This window comes from Erithacus rubecula, assembly GCF_903797595.1.
Source record: "Erithacus rubecula genome assembly, chromosome: 5".
Lineage (NCBI taxonomy): Eukaryota > Metazoa > Chordata > Aves > Passeriformes > Muscicapidae > Erithacus > Erithacus rubecula.
This window is the reverse complement of record NC_136687.1, coordinates 7,495,944-7,516,905: the sequence shown is the minus strand read 5'-3', so window position 1 is coordinate 7,516,905 and position 20,962 is coordinate 7,495,944. Positions and strand designations below refer to the sequence as shown.

At 37.6% G+C, this 20,962-nt stretch overlaps 1 protein-coding gene across 2 annotated transcripts in view; it reads right to left on the bottom strand.

The window, feature by feature from the left end:
* Nucleotides 1-20,962, bottom strand: part of FAM193A (family with sequence similarity 193 member A) — a 76,652-nt gene that overhangs the window by 35,283 nt on the left and 20,407 nt on the right. For both annotated transcript variants that reach the window (XM_079305851.1, XM_079305852.1), the window contains exons 2-6: nucleotides 9,949-10,014; nucleotides 7,097-7,342; nucleotides 4,682-4,848; nucleotides 4,254-4,421; nucleotides 1,937-2,171 (exon numbers count right to left, since the gene is read on the bottom strand). In XM_079305851.1, coding sequence (XP_079161977.1) covers nucleotides 1,937-2,171; nucleotides 4,254-4,421; nucleotides 4,682-4,848; nucleotides 7,097-7,342; nucleotides 9,949-10,014 — 882 coding nt within the window. The remainder of the gene's footprint in view (nucleotides 1-1,936; nucleotides 2,172-4,253; nucleotides 4,422-4,681; nucleotides 4,849-7,096; nucleotides 7,343-9,948; nucleotides 10,015-20,962) is intronic.

Here is a 20,962-nt window from a genome sequence, read left to right as displayed (position 1 = left end):
GGCACAAAGCTTTAGCTCCTGATGTTGAAAACAGAAGGATTCCTTTGAAAGAAAGGACAACTGTTCAAAATTTCATTGAGAAATCAGTTTCTTACAGGTGGAGGTTCAAGGCATTATATACCTTTCTACAGTACACTACATGCAAAGCTTTCATCCTTAAATGAAAGGCAGTACTAAGTTTAGAGATCTTGGCTGCCTGTTACATGTTTGAACTGAAAAGATTGCTTCTTCTATAGTGTACTGGTATCTTGAGAGGAAACATCCATGCACACTGAAAAAACTAGTAACCCTGCTACCTGTACTGAAAGCTCTGACATATGACTCCATTTAATAAAAAAGTTATTCAATAAATCTAAGAAATCTATGACAAGAGACAGCATCCAACATTCTCACATTTCAGTTTCTCAAGGTCACAGCTTGGTAGAAAGATGTTTTCAGTACTGACTGGGATGCAGAAGGAAAAAGACCAGAAAGATAAGGCATATTTTGTGTTTTCTTACGTTTTATTTTTAAAAGCGGAGAAGAATTTTATTTTACTTTTAATTTTGTCAGGAAAGGGGTTGACTGGGGAGTTCAAGCATCTTCTGTTTTCTCATGGCCATTATTTCCATCTCCTATACCTACTAGCTTTCATGACCACTAGTTTACAGTAATTGCCAGGAAAAAGGTATAAAATGGTTATTTTCTGTTCGGCTGTGTAATTCTGGCACTAATGGGTTTATTATTGGTAGATGTACTTTAAGAAAGCTAAGGGGCACTGCAAACCATTCACTTTACAGCTGAACAAACTGCAACACAAATCAACCTCAAGAGCAACCTTCTCTCAAGCACCTTGTTAGAAACTTAATGACTGTTAAAAGCAGCCAGTAAACAGGAGATAGCAGTGACCTCACATCTGTATCTAAGTGATAAAGCCCAGGAAAGATAATACAGACAGCAGCAAATACAGAGCACTGACAACAAAAAAAACCCATCTGATATGCTCAAGTTTCTTACAAGAAACATCTTCCTGCTTAGCCAATTCAATTTTATTGCCAGACCTACCTCTAATGAAACCTTGCTTCCTCTCCACTTTAGATCCTCACCTATGGCCATCACAGTGTATGTTCCATCTTTTTTTCCCCTCTCTTTACCCATCCAATCACTTTCACCTAACTGGCAATAAAATCCAAATTCCCCATTTTAAGCCACCTTTTTTTTTTATCTCCTTGCACAAAGCTTACACAAGAAAAGGGAAGGACAGGATAAAGACAGTAATCAAAGACACACAAGAAAGAATTAATAACAAGATTAACAACCCTCTAAGACCTTAAACAAACAGAATTACAGAACTTGTTTAGGGTATTACTCACCCAATGGACAGTTACCCAAGAGCAAATTTTTAGAGGTTACTGCCTATTTTATACACAGAAATGTAATCCCATGTCTAACATCATAACCAGTTGACAAAAACAGCATTTAAGGAAGAACTTTAGAAATAATAAATTACATTGCAGATTAAGTCTGAGGCAACACAAACTCTTCCCAGATAGTGAGTGAGAAGTTGAACACGGAAGCAACATAAGTGCTACACACAGAAGTTGCTGTCACAATCATAGTTGTCAAGAGACCATAAAAGATTAACAGAGAAGTGTTTTCCACATTAGGATATCTAATATTTTGCAAGTCTGCTTAAAGATTTGTTTCACAGTCAGTGCCACAAACAACATCCTGCCTTTTACTTTGTGGAAAAAAAATAATTTCATCAAGCCACTGTAAGAGACTCCACACTTCTGAATATTTAACTGTATTTTCACAATCTCCCTGTCCCTAAGGATGAACACAAAAACAACCTTACAAATAACAGCCACAGAAGACACCTGAAAAAGCCCAGAAACAACTCTGTCAGCATCAGCCCTGGCAAGCAGGAGCACAAAGGCAGTTTATTCAGTCTTACCAGAGTAACTAGGAAGGCGCTGATTGTACAGGCTGCCTGACAGAGTGCACTGTACTCTTCAAGTAGGAGAGAGATGAACTGCTGTGCCTGGGGTGGCCCTTCTGTTGCCAGTGTTGATGCAACCTTAGATCCCAGGGACAGGTGTCTGAGCAGACGAACTTTCATTTCAAGCACATATTCCCTAGCTTGCTGTTCCAATCGTTGGTAAAGCTGGTATGGATCTCTTTCACAAAGCCTTTAATTTTGGAATATTTGTGACAAAAAAGAAAAAAAAAAAAAAACCAAGAGAGAGAGAGAGAATAAGCAACAGTTTTCATTTTCCTAGAAGTATTTACCAGTTACCATTATCTTAATCAAAAAGAACCTCAACTGGCTCAGGTTTAGAGAACTACTTTAAATCTCAGACAACACAGTCCAGTCCCTTATTTCTACACTTCTAGGACTGAGCTCCTGTGTACCTTCAGGACTAGGATACCTGCACACCTGAGGAGCAAACTGATTTAGGACTTTACAATTTCGCTTCAACTTGTGAGTCCAAAATCTTAATTCCATTTACATCCTGTAGGCACCCAGACTCCAGATAAGCTTCATCACAACTTCTCTATGTTCTTAACAAGTTACATATTTGCATCTATAGAAGAAAACTGAACACAATGACAGATTTGAACCACTTTAAATAATTCAATTTAATTCTAAAATCCTGTGCATGGAGTTTAAGCATGCACAGAATGCTTTGTGTTTTTTACAGCACAGGGAGGCGAGAAGAAGAAATGAATGGGGTAAGTACTTAAGAGTTAGGTGAAGAGAAGTCTGCAGTCTGCAACTATCCAATCCATGCTTTTCCCTCACCACTCACAAAACAGTCCTATCATACTGCCATCAAGTATTCCAACTTACAACAGGAACATTACTTGGCACCACTACTTATTCCAACAAAGATGACCAGACACTCCATTTTTCACCAGCTGCGTCTGACAAGAGCTAAGCACAGAAGTAGGAATTTCTGCCTTTAAACAGAGTTACTCATCCACAGCATGGTCTTCTGCATGCTACCTAAATGGAGGGGTTTTTTTTAATGCATTCAATACCTGCATTGACTACCTTTGTAAAAAATTCTGCATGATATTAGCACTACAGACTGGACACACTGGTGCCTGCCCAAACCTCATCCTTTTTTATTTTACATTTTATAGACCATAACGAACTCAAGTGAAAAAAAAATCCAACTGGCATTTAAGGTTCCCTCCTTTGAGATCCTGGTTCTGTCTTGGTATTTTAATTTTCTCTCTCAAAAGTGAAAAACAGTTCTGAGTAATGAAAGCGCCTGAGCACATAAGTTAGTTATACAGTGTATGTTCTGATTTCCAAAATTTTTCCATTAAGGAGATGCATAACATCAATAATCATTTTAGCTGTGATTCAGTTTTAATTACCAACACACTACGCAACATTTAAACATCTTTGATTTCCAAGCCTATATTGCATGTTTTGATCACTTAAATAAATAAAGTGTGACTAATAGGGAGGGACACTATATTACTCTGCTTGTACACAACTCACGTTTGAAACCAAACAGTTTTTCTATAAGCAAAGTGCAATATGCTTATTTAATTATCTATTAAAGCCAGTTTGGGTGTACAGTCATTAAGAGCAGCACTAGATGAATTTCTCTTTCAAATGTGTCTTTACCTCACCAGAATTTAGGTTCAACTAGAAATTGCACGTGAGAACTATAATTGGTCAGACTGCTCAGATCTCAGTATATTAAACACATATGGAACCAAGGAGAACAAAAACTCCTTGACCAAACATTAAATTCGAGAGAAAGTGAGATGATCCTAATGGAGCCCTTTAAGGTTTGCCACACTATTCTTAAAAGCAAAAATCCCACCACTGAGGATCTCATCAGGCCCATTTTCACTTCAACAGCTACAAAAGTTACAATTGTGACTTCTAAAACGAGAATGAAATTGGAATCCACCTCATCTAGTGATCCATGTCCAATATAACTTTTTTTTTACTTTTATAAAATTTCTTCCAGGTGTTACAATCACAGTAAGGGGCAAAGACAAACTACTACCACTAACTCAGGCTAGCTCCACAAGGCAAGATTTTCACGTGGGGCAATTCAAACTTAACACTGTCTTATGAATAAGGCCTTTTGAAGATCAACATTCTGAGACCCTCTCATAATTATACATTTATATTACTATTGCAAACAACAACAAAAAAAATGGATTTAATACCTTCCCATACATTCAAACTAGTATAAAAAATCATGAATAAAACAGAAATAACAATCTTTGAAGTAATATACCTATCAACCAGCTCTTTCATTCCTTCTTTATCTGGTACCAATGATTGGTCTTGGTCATCTGCCAAAGGGGTCCCAGCCTGACGATAAATACACCGAACCATGTATCTGACTTCGGACCAGTAATTCTGAAGCTGCTGAGGTTCACGTTCAGGCTCTGCTGAATTTTCTCTGCATGTCAAGACAAAAATAATTATCCTCTATTTGCATGCATCACATAGGTGTATTGATTCCTATTATTCCAGAAAAAGAAGTACATCTGGAAATGCCTAAAATAAAGTATGAAACTGGGTGAATATTGCCATCCAGAAATTACTGTTACTGTCAGACAACCTGTTTCAAGAGTTTAAGCACACACCTACAAACAAGCTACAACACTGCCAAAATCTGACACCAACCACAGTGCTGCTGAGGTTGAGTTCAGCTCTTACCTGCGTTCATTACAGGCCTCACAGTTGCAAGCTATGTCTGAAGGAGAGGAATTGCTCAGATCTGCAGCAGGCACTGTCTGTGCACCAACAGTTATTCTTCCTCCTCCTACAGATTCCTGCTGTGATCCACTGTTTCCAAGAGGCATGTGCAAAAGGAAATCTTGGCTCTGGAAAAAAAAAGAAAAACAAAAAGGTAGCCTTCAGTTTGGAAGGTCTGAGATGTTATTAGGTAGGCAAATATTAAAGTGGTAATTCTTAGTGCTGCATATATTCTGGGAAGAGTCAATCAGGCACAAAGAACTGGTCTTCCAAAAGCCTAATAAATGCAAGAGATGGACAGAGACAACCAATGATGCAGAGCTTCATTTCTAATGACCAAAGTGCACTGGTTATAATTATCACTTTCACATACTTCAGCATAAACGATGAACTAAGCTAAAAGAAGGCTTGCATCATCCTCACTTAAATCATGAAGCAGCACTATTTCTTCAGTCTCCATCTAACAGTATGTTTGGCTTCTGGAGTTTAACAATCCCTTCTAGTAAAAATCATAACATCTCCTTGTTTGTAACAGCCAGACATAGTATTTCATAGCAATGGATGTCAGAAAGCTGCACCATTGGAAATGGATCTCCTGTGCACAGTGCTGTTCAATTCTAGCAGATGACACAGACACTCGCCCAAGACTGCTGCTATTTTCATCTCCAGTTTCTCTCCCTTCTCTGTGCTCCAGCCCCAGCACATGCCATGTTTCCCTCCTGCACCCTCACAAGTCTGCCACCACATTTGCCTGGCACCAGGCAGAGACCTCTCTCACATCAGTACCACGACTGAAGGCAGTTTCTTTGTGCCCCAAATCCTGGATCAGGGTGCACACAGATAAGAACAAACCTGCATGCAGTTGCTACCAAGCAAGCTAATGAGAGCAATAGCAGCTTGAACACAGGAACATCTACAGCAAACCACCTGTACTCTGACTTGCAGTCACTGGTAACAATTTTTGGGGTTTTTTTAGCTAATTTTGGCTTTTTACCCAGCTTGCTTCTCTAATTTGACTAGTAACCTAATTCATATAGTTACATTTTTAAGTCAAGCTTCCAATCTTGGAAAATCTATTTGCTGTCTACTTTTAAAAACTCTGCTTAAAAAGAGAACAGTTGCCAAATTAAAAAAAAAAAAAAAAAAAAGTTGGTTTTTTTTTCACACCTGAAGTATCTGTAATTTAATAAAAAATGTGTAGGAAGCAAATCCTGCCTTCCATGCACACCTAAGGCACTAATTTTCTTTACTAAGTAGTTTCTGAAAGAGAGCTTAAATTTATCTAAAAATTTAACTCAACTGAACCATAATGTGCCTCTGTCTTGCTGTGCTTTGAACTCTCTAGGATGTGTTTACCACCATACTACCACTATAATTCCCTGAGATGCAACCTCTTTTGTAACCCTTGTTACTAGTACCATGATCCATAAACACAAGTTGTATACAAGTGATCTACTTTCAAGTTTTCCTCACAAAAATAGGTCCTTAACTATACTTTTAACACAGGCTTAACAACACCCTCTATACAATCTTTCTTGACAGTGACTTACTGAAATAAAAATGTCTATGTGCCTATGGGTGTGTGCACAGCCTGTTTGCTCTCTGCAAGGAGATGTCAGCTGCAATCTACAGTGCTTCCAATTATCCCAAATGTGTGACTTCCCAGGTCAGTCATGAAGATTTGGTTCTGCAGTATAACATAGTTTACTTCTAATGAGGTTTTACTGGACCTGTCAATGAACTTGCAGTGTCTTCCTGCAACACTAAGCACAGCTCTAACATGAGGCTGAATTCACAACTTAAATTAAATTGGTGTATTAAATTGGTGCATGCAGGGCTACCAACACTAGGAAACTGTTACATTTGTGCTATGCAAAGTTGTGCTTCTTTATTAAAAAATACAGGAAAGAAAAGACAGCAAAACTCAAATCTGCAGGGAGGTGTCAGTACAAGTGCAGTGATTCAAGAAGCCCACTGAAAGAACAAGGAAAATTCAGATATTTTACTTCATGAAGAGAGGAAAATGCAATACGAGCAGACAAAACAGAAAAATGTCCAATAAGTAAGGTCATGCTGGTAAAAGTAGAAGAAATTGTATTCAAGTTCAGGGAATAAGGAAAAAGCTTGAGATCCAATGAATTAAAAGCAAAAACCTCTGTAAAAAACAGATCCAAACCTTGCCCTCCTTAAAACGCCACAACACAGAACCAGAACTCCTTACTTTCAGAACAACTTCTCTGTTCAGTTTAAATAAAACCAACTCAAAATTGCCTACAGTGTTTTTTATATATTTACACTTCCAGCAGTTCCAAAGCACAAAGTGACATGCAGCCCATAACTCAGCCTCTCCTCAGTCTACAGAGGTACTTAACTTACCACGAGAGACTGCTCTATTGTAGCGTGCCTCTCCTCCTTTTCAACTGTTCTTCGACAGTCTGGACACACCCACAGTGGAAGATGCAGCATATTGTTTGCTTTTGGAGATGTGGAAAGTGCTGTTTTGCTAGAATTTTTTATTCCGCTCTCTGAAAGCGAAGTATCTTTTCGTTCACTTCTACAAAGAAGACAATGCTCGCCAGTTGTATACGGTGCCCTTTGGCCCAAGCCAAAGGTAAATGGTGTCTACAAACAAATGTTTGGATAGACAACTGGTTATTCACAGAATAGATATCAGAACATGTATTCTGATATTTGAAACAAACAACAAAACCTCCAAAAAATAACATGCATATTTTACTTGTCATTATAAAATGGTGAATACTTGGAGTGCCCCAAAATCAAACACAGCAATCTCAATATCCATGAGGCAAACAAATCTGACTATTAATACACTTCTCTTTTGAAAGAAATATTTTCAAGGAGCATGGTCTACAGTCTTTCTCTCTAAAATATTTTGGCATAGATGCAATAATCTAGTAAGTAAAATTAAAAAGGGATATTTACTTTTATTGTCACTATTTACAGATAAAAAAGAAAAACATCTCCTCTTTGGAGCTCTGTGACACCACCTTTTCTAATACCACCTGAAACAAAGTCACTTTCAGCTGAGCTTACTACAAAAAAAGAATTTAAATCAGTTTCAACAAAACAAATCAGTAGGGTCCTAAAATCCTAAATCAAGTAGACTTGGCAACTTACAAGGACAGAGGTACTTCAAAATCTAAATTCTTTTCCAAGATGCTACTGTGAGTGAAACTATGGTTCAGCCATGCAAGTGCTGATTCTTCACCAAGGTTGATAGCCAAAAGCAACTCAAGCAGCACAAGACAAAGAGAACCAAACTTTATGGGACATAAGATTACTGTAACAAAATATCATGTAATGGCAGTCATAGATTTGCCCAATTTTACTACAACTACTAACTCTGCCTTAATTAGCAACATCTTCTATATAATCATCAAAATATTTTAATTCTTTCTCAAAAATAAAGCAAATTTTTAAGTAATTCAAGCATTGCTCTCAATGCTGCTCCAGTCTCAATATTAACAATAAATATAGCTTTAATGAACTTGTAAGTCTGAACAGCACAAGTACAGGTGAACAGGTCTTTAGGGCAAAGGATCAGCTCAAGCTAAACCATAATTCCCTCTCTTGTCTTCACAGCAACAACAAATCAGTTCTCTTCTGCTCACATCTAAAGAAAAACAGCAAAGCATCACAAACTCTGATTTTTGTGTTCTTTGCATTTGTAAAACTGACAGACTCAGCAATATGGAAAGGAGAAGTAAGAATTCTAGACATAAATCCAAAAGACACAATGATTTCATCTCCACAAATACCTTCCTATCTTTCAAAAGTCCATGAGAAATTTAACAGATTTAGTAAGAACAGCTCACCTTTACTCACTACAGCCACTTCTAGAATTTGTATCTAGGCAGGAAAAAGAAGATAATCGCTCCAGGAGTCTACTGCAGGTTATTAGAAAAACTCATACAGGAAGACTCCCTCTGCCAGTTGAAAGGTTGGGACTGACCAACTCTACAAGCACCAACAGATCTCCCAAGTTAGACATTCCTCCTGGCTGACCTGCACTCAACTGAAGATCTCATTTATGCCTAAAACCCCTGCATGCAGGAGGCATGGCTGCTTATCCCTTAGTCTGGAGTTTCCTCCTTAAATTAATTGTTTCTGAAGCCAGATGAAGTCCCTATCAGAATGATGACATCTTCATAGCTATTTTGCAGGCAAGTCCTTATGCACATCATTTGTTGGACATCTTCCAACAAGCAGGAAAAGAAGAGGACAAAAATGTAAAAGGTTCAGAAGCTAAGACAACCTGACACTCTCTTGCAAACACACCTCAGCCACTCTGCAGGGACTTCTAGAAGTTGAGGTGTGTGTGTGTAACTTGCTTAAAGCTGCACCACAATCATTAAAAAGCCATGGCAAACACAGCAGGAACAACAACTTTTGTTCTGGCCAGGCTCAGTGAAACCCTAACAATCTCCCACTGGGCCCATATTTACAAAAGATGTGAAACCTCACATTAAAGCCCTTGTTCCTAGAGCACAATGCAAACCAAGACTGCAACTTTGACAAAAATCTAGACCATAAGCATCTCTGATACCGGTTATGACTCTGTCCTACTAAAATGAAGCTATAAATTGCAGTTTCTTATTTATTTAAGACATGAATGCAGTGACTGTTCATGTGACCATTTCAACAGGAGCAGTAAACTCTTGCTGGATTAGGAGAGGGCACAATTAGGTTGCATTTATATGTCTCTTCTGTGTCATCAAAGTGCATATTTTGTGAAAAGCAAGATATTTCTTCACTAGTCAAGCTTCAAAAAATGTGGGATGCATCTCTACAAGAAAACACCAAGGCACACTTTCTCTCTGAAACATATTCAGATTTAACATTCATAAATGAAAGCTGGAAGTAGGACAAGCTGGAACAGAAATAACTGCATCTCTGCTATGTATTTAGATTTATTTCCAAGAATAACTCTATTACCATAGAACTGCATAGATTTTTTTTAACATCCATGTCCAATTTCAAGCATACTATAACAATAAAATTTTACTTTAAAAAAAGTTTCCACTGCTTTTTAAAGCTTGAATAGGAAATCATCAGAAACTGACTTCAATTAGCAATATCCCATTCTCAAACAGCACTCTTTTTGAAGAGCTTTAGTAGATTTAGTACCTTTAATACTGCTTAATACATTCTCCCATTAGCAAATAATTCTGCTTTTATATATACCCACAAAATTTGACTGCACATACCTGAGAAACACCTGTGAATTCTGATCCAACAGAACTGTCTGTAAACTGTGTACCATTTAGCGAAACCTGGAAAAAAAGTAACAACAGATTGGTGATAATAGCCGAGTTTATTGCTAAAGACTTTATAAAAATTAAAAACTTCCTCAATATCTGAAGATTGATACAACAGCTTTTGAAATTTGAACCATTGTTCAACTGTGGAGATGGGGAAAATGCCTTTTCTTTTGTAAGAAAGTGTTACAGAAGCAAAAGTTTGGATTTTAAACTTTTGCACTCTAACTCTTCCAGTAATAACTCTGAGCTGAAAGAAGCAATACAGGAAAACAGAAAAGTCATAAGCAAAAATACATTTTCCCTTCAGTATTCATTGTTTGCATTTAGCTTTTAAACTTGTACTGTAAATCAAAACAATCAACAAAGATTCTTGCTTTTTGAAAGTTGAATACCAAACTGCTTAGGAAAATATGCAGTGTTAACCAGAAGAATATTCCACAGGAATTCTCCTGGTGGCATTCAGCTATTCCAGAGCAGCAGCTTCCCTCCTGCCCTGGGTTTTACTCATACAGAAACCCCTGAGATCTCTCCTACACAAGTGCTACACAGACTACACCAGACAGCAATGAACTGCCCTTGACAAGCCCCAAGTGTTCTCCCACAGCATTATTTGAGGACACTAAATCAAGAGTAAAGTCAAGACAATGTAAGAATTCAAGTCAGTGACAATGAAGAGCTCTAGATCATACCAACTTGAAGAAAAGGCATTTCTAAAATGGAAAAGGAGAAACAAAGTCAGTCAATTATTTTAGTCTCTCCTTCTTAAGCCCTGGTTGAGGTTTTGAATTTCAGATTTTCTCAATTATCTCATACCTCTGTTCTGCCTTTAACATGTTTTTGCTCAACTTTTTTTTGCCCTCCAGTTTCCCACCTATTGCTGTTGGATATTTGTGTTTCTAAGACTACTCTAAAGACAACAGGAAAACGAGTCAGTCTGACCAACACACATCTTGTGTGTTGAATTGACAGGATTCAGAAAACATTTCTGCCCTGTGCCCAAACCATAAACTCTGACTGGAACTGTCCTCAGTGCAAAGGAGCATCCTTCAGTTTTATACATCTCCCAGCATTCCCAACCACTCAGTTTAGAGACAGGGAGATTATTGCAAAGCCACTGCCTTCAACTGAGTTTGTCCTAAGGCAAAGTGGGGGATTGTCAAATCACTGCTAGAAAAAACACAAATAAGAAATCACACAGCTTCACTTCCATACCCTATGCTATCTTTCCAGAGTAGATATTTAAGGAAAAAACCCTCATATGCAAGTCAAGAATCTCAGGTCTAAAATTATGGGAACAAAAATACTGATGTGGAACAAGTTCCCTATTTTTATTTTGGCACCTACCAAAAGTATATATATAAAAAAATAAGGGTTGATTGATTAAAAGAAGTCTTCTTCATCAAGAAAAGATATCCTTTAGTCTGGAAGTTGACTGGTTATTGGCATGCATAGGCATTCAAAAATAAAGAAACCAGTATGAAAGTTTAGAATTAAATAGTTATGTGCAGTTAAAAAGACATTTTTGGAGAAAATTAATAAACAGAAAAATGTATCCAAAGACATTACTTATTCATTAAGGGAGTACATTTTCCTTCTTTACATTCAAGACAATAAATAGAAATAGATGAGCCATCACATTGAAACATGAAGGCATTGAGTGATCAAGCTAAAGGTAATCAGAAATGTTACAAAAGTAAAGACAAAAACAATGGGAGGTTTTTGTCATCCACTAAATGTCACAGGAAGCCAAGACAAAATACTGAATATCAGGAATGTCTGCTACATGGAACAAGCTGTCAGAAAAGACATCTCTTGATCCTAAGCACTGTGCAGAATTTGCTTAAAAATATTACTGTAACCCTCCCCCAGAATTTAATAGTGACCTAAATATCTGCAGGAGGAACAAACACCAAGGAATTTAAAAAGAAAAATTAGACAAATAGGAGGACACAAAGAGAATCATCAAAAACTAAGTGTCTGTAGGCAATGAGATATAAGACATTGTATGTGAGGCCTAGAGGAAACATAAAAATCACAAAAAGAGAAAGACTTAAGTGGGGATGAATGACATGACAGGCAAGGAAGGAGGTGGCTAAATGTATTAGAGAAAATATTAGAAAAATCTTGTAGAAGTTGTCCAAATGAGACTCAAACAATAGCAAGTTAAAAAAACAAATTATGGGACAGTCTCATAAATAATTCAGGGAAGGAAAAAAAAAGTATAAAAACTACAACTAAATCCTTTCTGGAGGCACATGAGAAACAAGGAGCCTGTCAGGATCCATAAGACTACAGTAAGTATACAAAGAGAAGCATTTAAAAAAACAAAAAAACAAACAAAAAAAAGAGCCTTAAATAACCTAAAGTCACCAGAATGATTTTTTTGTATGTTCAATAGGGAGGAACTTAAAAATATTCTCACAGGGAAAGCCTTTATGGAATATGCTTTAGAGAATCTGTTACAAAGCAAAGCACTGCTAGAAAAAAAACAATACAGAGAAAATGGACAAGTGAAAAATTAGCAAACCACCAAGAGTGGATGACTCAGCCAAGAGTCCTAAGGAAGCTTAAGGAGCTCAGAGTTGCACTAAGAATTTCAGTATGTTAATGCTGGCTTTGTGCTTCACTAGTACTAGAGGAGCAAATGATTTTTAAAATTTATTTATTGAGCTTTCAAAAGACAAATTGCAGTTATCCCAACCCTTTAAAAATAAGGTGGCTGAGATGACAAAGTTAGCTAATAGCACTAAACTCTTCATGTAACTAAAGAGAGTGAAGAATGGCAGAAGGACCTTCCAATATCTAGTTACTGTGCCATATGCAGACAGATATAACTCTGTGGGCAAAGAATTCAAGTGGAAGTGACAAGCTAGACAGCTGTCACTTCTGGGTTACTCTAACTTTTTCTATTTAATTTAAAAAGCCGCATTTTTAAACTCCTGATTATTCTTTTTAAAGAATTATTTTAATGATTTGTATTTTAAAAAGTTATTTTGTGAAGGTAAATGCCATAAGAAAGGTTGACATGGATGATGAAGAACACCTGAATCTCCACAAGCATTCTTTACCATAATGAAAAGTGTGTGTATGTGCAGTATTTCTGTTCTTACTATGAATTTTATTTACAATGGAAAATAAATAGGGAAATATATCTTGTGTTTCTCTGAAGTTACAGTCACACTAACCCACCTTCTCCAAAACATTTTCCTGAAGAATAAGGCATGTAACATCTTGGCACAGCATAATTCATGCCAGAAAGCACAAAGAAGAGGGAATCACAATTTAAACAATACTGCCTGATTACACCGGAATGACCTTGAAGAACCAGTTGAGCAATTAGAAAATAAGCACTCAGAGACTGCCATAATTTGCTCTAATAGCCTGTCACTACTGAAATCAGACCTTCAGGAGGCTGAGTGACACATTACTAGACAACACACCCCCATCTGTCTCACAAGTGAAGCCTTGTGAAGCCACACAAACATCATGAAAGTGAGAGTGATGCAAGATCTCAGGAGAGCTCAGAAAAAGAAAAGCACAGGAAGGAAATTTAGATTCAATTCACCATCACTGAATCCTAAACTGTTAAAAAAAAAAAAAAAAAAAAAAAAAAAAAAAAAAAGCAAGAGCGAATCAAATTTCTCCCAGAGAAAAACCGCAAGGATAAATTGCACTGATTTTCCCAGGTGCAGTAGGAAAGACAGATCAGGAAAAAAAAAAAAAAAAAAGATGTTACCAAGAGAAATTACAGCTACACTTATTTCTACAAGGTCCTAGTATAATAACTGTATTCCATACCACTTGAATCAATTATTTCTATATAGGGAGGTGAAAAATTAGATTTGTTGAAATATCTGTCAGTATCTGAGTAACCCTAAACAAATCTCAGCCTGCTGCTCCTCCCAGAACCCACACAGATGTCTTGTCCATGCCACTTGTTCTCCTGCCTGCATTTTCAAGCCAAAATCCATTTGCCACAGCTCTCCTGTGCTCAGGCTTGCCTCAGGCACTTTGAGCAGTGCCTGGAGCAGCTCTGCCTCACTCCCACTGCTGTCACCCACCACCCTTTGGTGGCAGCACTCTTGAGTCCCACTCTCTGCTCAGAACCTCCCTCCCTGCAGCCCCCAGTGAAGCTCTGGCTTGGGCACACTCCAGTTACAGCCTGAGCTGTTTCTTCTCCCAGACACAGCTAAATTGGTGACAGAACTGCTGCTGGCAGCTGAGTGATGCTTCCAAAATCCTAAGTGACTTGAAGATAAGAAGAATGATTTCTTTACGCCTTTAGTTCAACAGATAGCAAATGATCTGATTTCAAAAAGTGAAAATGTAGGATCCTTTTCCTCTAACCCAAACTGATTTAATGATAAGCCATTGTAAAAGTCAAATGTCTGGTGGATGAGAGGAAAGAATGATGATAAACGTATCAGAGAGACATTCAACAGTAGATAACAAACAAAATCTGATGCAGGACACCCGGGACTGTGAAGGCACACAGGAGGAACATTATTTCACACATACACTGTTATTCTCTTTATTCTCTAGCAGCAAGCACTGTCAGACAGAACAATAGACTGGCCAGACCTCTAGCACAGCAAGGCTTTGGAGTTTGCTTTAAACACTGCTCCTAAACACAGGCAGAGTGACTGCAGCCTCTGCAAAACATGTATTGCAGCACTGAAGAGATAATATGATGTAAAACACAGCAAGTGAACTATCAACACTTATCCCTTCCTTAATCCTCTTCTAAGTCCACATCATACCCAGTTAACATCTGGTACAACCATGTTTTTCAGGGGAAGAGCAAACTGAAATCATTTTACTTGGCAGTCATCACTCTTGCCTATGAGATTTATTTCAATATACTGATTATTGTTCATTTGCTTTAAGAAACCCATGACCATTTTTAAAGTTATTGGAAGTACACTACCATGAGTATGCAAAACACTGCCTGGTTTCTCACAAAAAAGGTTTTTTTGGCCATACTCACCAGTACCATGCACCACCTGAAAGCAAGCAAGAACTCCTGCACCAAAATGCCATAAGCCTTGCAAGATATCAACTACTGCAAAACTGAAGCAAACCAAAGCATATACCCAATAAAGCAGAAGATACTCTAGAAAAATTGGTGTATTACATTATTTTTTCATCAAAGTACTCGTTAAAGGTGGTCTAATATTGACAGAAACAGCCCAGGGATGTCTTGGGATCAGATGAACGACTACCCAGAACTACACTCAGGAATCCTCTTGGAGAGGATGCCCACATGCAAATACTTGTGGTCAATAACATGGCCAAGAACTGCAGAAGTGTCCTGTATCACAGCATGTCTGGGTCAGCTGATGATCCTTGTCCACAGTCATGAAAGTCTGACACTCAAGTAGAGATGAACAGGTAACTTCACTAATGGGAGGGAAGACATAAGTCTGCAGAGTTCTTATTTTTCATTTTTTAATAACCCCCAAAAGTACAAGAGCTTTTGTAGCAGGAGAGCATGACCTCTAGCAAAAGCATACTAAAATGGTGTTTTAAAAAAGATTAAAGGTAAGAGTTTTCTTCCAAGCACTGGAGCAAGGAGAATGCTAAATTAGCATGCCCAAGAGCAGACAGGAAAATAATCAGTAATATGCAACACATTTCCAGACTCATTGGCATAGCAACATTCAAGCAGCTATCAGAGTCTATTATTATTGATTTAGAGGGAAAAATAGTCTTTTGCCATCAGTTTTACAAAACTTAATTTCAAAGACTTTTGAATCAGTAGCTTGAAAATGGGTAAGTGTTTGATGGGTAAAAGGGGAAAGTTTGAAGGTTCCTACTCTATAGGTAGCTATGGTTTATCATGAAGCAGTAGTGAAACATGTCTCAGTGGGGGAGGAATGAATCAAAACCACTAATTAGCTTTATTAACTATAAAGATAAAAGATGAACAAACAACCATAGTATCTTTCCTTGCTCTAGAAGCAGGAGTGTTTTGCTTAAGAAACGAGCAAATATCTAAATGTTTCATGCCATAATCACCCATCTCTGGTGACACTGAATGTAGCTGTACATCCTAACACAGACGTGCTTGCCAGGGAGTCTCAGGATTATAGGACAGACACTGACAGATGAAGTGGTTACTGATTATCTGCAACAGTCATCAACAGGGGAAGTTGTGAAGGCTTCCTATCCAAAAAGATCCTTAATTTTACTAAGAGTGCCAAAGTACCAAATAAAAGCCAGCACAAGGAAAGGCAAGGTGCTAATTTAATCTAAAATACTCCTATTAAGGCAGCCAACATTTGATCTGGCCAAATAATAACTTTGTAGACTACCATTTCAGACTAATGCATTTTGCCTAGCACTATCCTTTCCCAGTTTAGTCCACACTCTTGAGACTGGAAATGTTTTAATGAAAAAAAAAAATACTAAAAAAGCAAGTCAGTGATGCCACAAGTCAGCCCTTGGTACTCCTTTGAAAAGCTACTGGACTACACAATTTCAGATAACCTTTAAATCTTTATGTCAATTATCAGGGATATATAATAGTGAAAGCTAAGAAAGAACTAGCATTTCAAGGAGAATTACAAGGATTTTCTGACTCTCCTGATACTTAGATTTTTTTAAATTATAGATAAACCAGTTTTTAGATATTAAATAATTTAGAAGCAGGAGAAACAGAAGTTGCCAGAAGCTGAACAACAGTCAAGAGTAAAGAGCTCACGAGAAGCTTGTCAGCACTGCAGAGGACAACAGCTCTGCAGATGAATACAGCCAGCATGCTGGCTCAACCCTTCCTTACACTGGTACCTAGTGCACAGCACAGCTATGTCCAATAGCTACAGTACTCAGCAGAAATCATTAAGAAGCAGATTTGCTGCAGAACACCACATGAGACATCAGAGACTAGCTCTGAAAACCAGCATGTCAGTGATCCATGTACCATCTTGTGTACATGCATTTATTTGGATGGGGCAGGCTGGAAATCCTGTGACTGTAGAGGCCACCAGCCCTTTGTACCACGCTCCCACCATCATGCTTAGCCAGAGGGAATTACACAGCCAAGGGCTAAACACAGGGAATGACCTATGAAGACAGAAGGAGGAAGAGAAACAATGCTGAGTCTAAGAAAGATGGATCATCTAACTTGATAACTCACACTTGCTTTGTCAAGATAAGCAAGAGACAGAAACATGCAGGGCAGAGAGCCAGTGTTACACTCTACTGCAAACCCAGATACTTGCAAGGAGCTAACAAGGCTGTTGTTGAAATCACTCAGTTTAGCCCTCCAACAGGCAAATAATGGTATTTCTTCATATTAGGGACAATATATTAAAATAAAGATATATTTGGCAATAGACACTCATCATATTAAACCAAAATCAGGTACTACCTATCTCAGCATCTTCACAGAAAATGCTTATGAGTAAAACTATTTCTCTGTCTTTTGAACTGTGCTACTGCCATAATAAACTCTGTAAGACCCCCGGTTAAATCCTCTTTAGCCAATATAACTAACCATCTTCTTCTGCAAATAATGAGAAAAAAATACATATAAAATCAATATTATGAGATTTCAGTAATTTTAGTGACACTTTCCATTGCAATTTTCATCTCTTTTATGTAATAACATTGCCTTTCAGTATTTTCCTTAAGTAAAATCACACCATTTACAAATCTGACTAACCTGCAAGACAGGTTCTCTGAAGGCTTCCTTCTTCAACGAGTCATATTATTAAAACTTATCACTTAGTTTAAGTAAACATAACACTATTTTCATAGTTCAGTAAAAGCTAGTTCTAAAGTAAATTGCTGATGTCAAGCAAGGCAACAAGATGAGGGTGGGGAGGCTTAATCTAGAAAGCTCCACTACCTTGCATGTAGGTTATGAAGCAAGTGTACCAGAAAAGGCTCAAATCCCCAAGATTATTCCTCTCCCCACATCCCCAAGATCTGAAATCTGCATTGCTCCTTTTCCAACAGTGATACCTTTAAGACCTTTGATACTAAGTCACAATGTTGATGGAGTTTAACAGAAACTGAAATTATTTCAAATTATGCTTTTTCCAGTTTAAGTCTTTGCTTTTATAGAAGCTCAATCAACAGAGAGGATTTGGTTGAAAACACCAATAATAACTGTTGCTAAACCAGAAAGGAGTTAAGAGTGAGGTCAGGGTGGGTGGGGAAACTGTGCCCACCACACCCACTTGGGAAGCTATGCTAAATGACAAGATATCCAAGATGACAAATGCCAACTACCTCCTGCTAAAACCAAGATACTTGGCCAACAAGACTTTTTCCCAAAGAATTTTTGTAAGAGATAAGTATTTACAGGCCTATCACAGGGGTGGGGAAGGAAGGATAATAAATCCCTTGTACACAGAGGTGTTTTTCAAAGTGAGGCATATTAGTAGTCTGAGAAAGTTAAAGGCATCTTTTCCTCCACAGTTTGCAAAAGTCTTCATCATGCACTGTCAGCTTCTGTAGAATCAAATGCATGGGATGGCTTTTTAAAGTCTGCACAAAAAGTATACATAATTAAGTTTTTGTTTTGTTCTTGTTTACCCAGACATACACAAAACCTTCAAAAATAGAGCAGGGAGGAAGGAAATTAGACAGCATTGGACAATGGAGAATTGAAACAAAATCAGTTCTCTCTCTACTTCAGTTCTGTAAGACTCAATTCCTCTGAAAATTAAGTAAAATCACCACTTCTGGTAGATTTACACAGAACTGGTTATTTACCTGCTGCATTTATTTTTCCTTTGGATCCTCAGTGCCAAAATAAAACAATTCTACTGCAGGACAGTAATCAGACTGAAGTCTAAATAGCTATTTAAAATTCACAAACCCATTAAACCTGGACTGACAAAAATTTGTATTCAGAAACACAACCATCTTAAATGACATGATCTACACAGCAAAGAAAGGTGCATGAAACTCCCCAGTGAAAGTTTTTTTCCTCAGTCCTACCTCAGGGAGACAACTTGAAAGTAGTACTTTGAAAAGAACACAGATACTAATACTCACCCAGATACTGTTACTCTGTAATGAGTTTTAAGGAAACAACATGTATATTCTCTGCCATTCCTCCCACACATTCTTCAATAGCACATTCAGTTTTCTTTTAGCTGAATCAACCTAGACATCATCCTTCAGGAAATGAACACCTCTTAGGAAATAAGGAGTTCACAGGTTATAGTGCCACAACGTGAAAATGTTAGCACATACAAGAAAGCCATGGTCTCTACAGGAACTGGGAAGAATTCACAATCCAAAATTAAGAAGATGAAGCACTGATTTGTATCCTCTTATAAGACAGAACAATTTACATTGACATAACTGTTTAAATGGAAGTTCAAGCAAGGTTGTACTCAAGTAAGTTTTTCTTCTCTATTCCGCTTTATTGAACAAAGTCAAACAACTTCCTTGGTTGTTAATCTGAATTATGGCAACTTTAACTATTCTATGAAACTTTTAGACAGGTATATTCATCCCTGCCTCAGCCACTGCCATAGAATCCACCTCCCCTGTTTTTTTTTATTTTAAAAAGAAGTCTCATATGACAACTGACCACTATTAAATAGTATCCGAAGGGAAAAAGTTAATAAATAAAGAGTTGTTTTACAGAAGTCCCTGCTTATCTCCATAGATAGTTGTGAGTTGAATTCCACTGCTAAAACCAAACCTACATAAACTGTGATTAAGAAATGCATCTAAGCACTGCCTGGCACATGATCTCATGAAATTTGTTTTGACAAAGGCCAAAGATGTTCTTGAACTAATTACTACTGTTGGGTGCTTATTCCATAAGATATGATCTGGCATAACTCCTATTTAAAAACTGCAAGTAGCAAACCATCTCTAACAGAAATCATCTAGGCTCAGAATCAAACATCAAGCAATGCTCTTCATCCTCCCTTTTCTTCTGTTACATATTCAGATGCTTTTATCTGATGAGCCATTTTCTCCTTATGTTCCCAGAAACTGGGAAGGGTTAGACAAAAGGCCCTTGGAAGTGAGGGACACAGACAATTACATCATTCTTCCTATAAAGTACTCACAAGAACTGGCAATTCTGGAAGAAATACCTACCAGACCTCCCACTTGACACCACTGTGAAGAGATAAAAGGACCAGGATAATCTGATAATATTTTTTTTTTAATTCATAGAATACTGTGCACCCAGAGGCCACCAGCACAGCCACCCTAAAGGTCACTCTACTGAAGTCACATGAAATTTGGCAACACTTCCATGAATACTGTTTGCAGCATATGAACAAATACTAGGTTTTGTCAGGCTCAGTGTTCTGATTATCCCTCCCTAAACTGCTATATCCCCTAGAAGCTCTATCAATATAATCCCATGTTTTCTTCCAACACTGCAAAAAAAAAAAAAAAAAAATTTAAAAAAAAAAAAGGCATTACCACAATTCCCTATAACCCACTAGCAAACCCATTACTGAAGGATTTCCATGACAAAAAGCTGGAAGATCCATGTCATCTGGGAACAAAAACACTCTTATTGCATTTGAAATCTAACAAGATGAAGTCCCCCTTGCTTTTTCAAAAGCAATGAACAGTAGGTGCAGCACTGGCCCACCCTGCAGGCAGAACTGCCCAGCTGTCTCCATGGCCCTTCTCAAGGAAGACATACGTGTCCAAGAAAGGGTTAATAACACCACAGTGAATCAGCTGCAGTCTGATGGTTAATGGTTAATTGCCTTCCAGCAGAGAAGGATCACTACAGGAGAAAGCAACAGACCCCTGATGCCATGAAAAGGGCCCATCCTTGCAAATCCCAACTTGTCATTTTATCTTCCTTTGAACCTTAAACCATCTGTCTTATCTTACAAAAATTGAGAAGTATCAGAATCACAATTTCTACCAACATTTATAAACATATATTAGAAAAATATATAACAACATCTACCATACAGAAATACCTCTTGCATTGCAAGAAAGGAGAGATTTTGTCCTT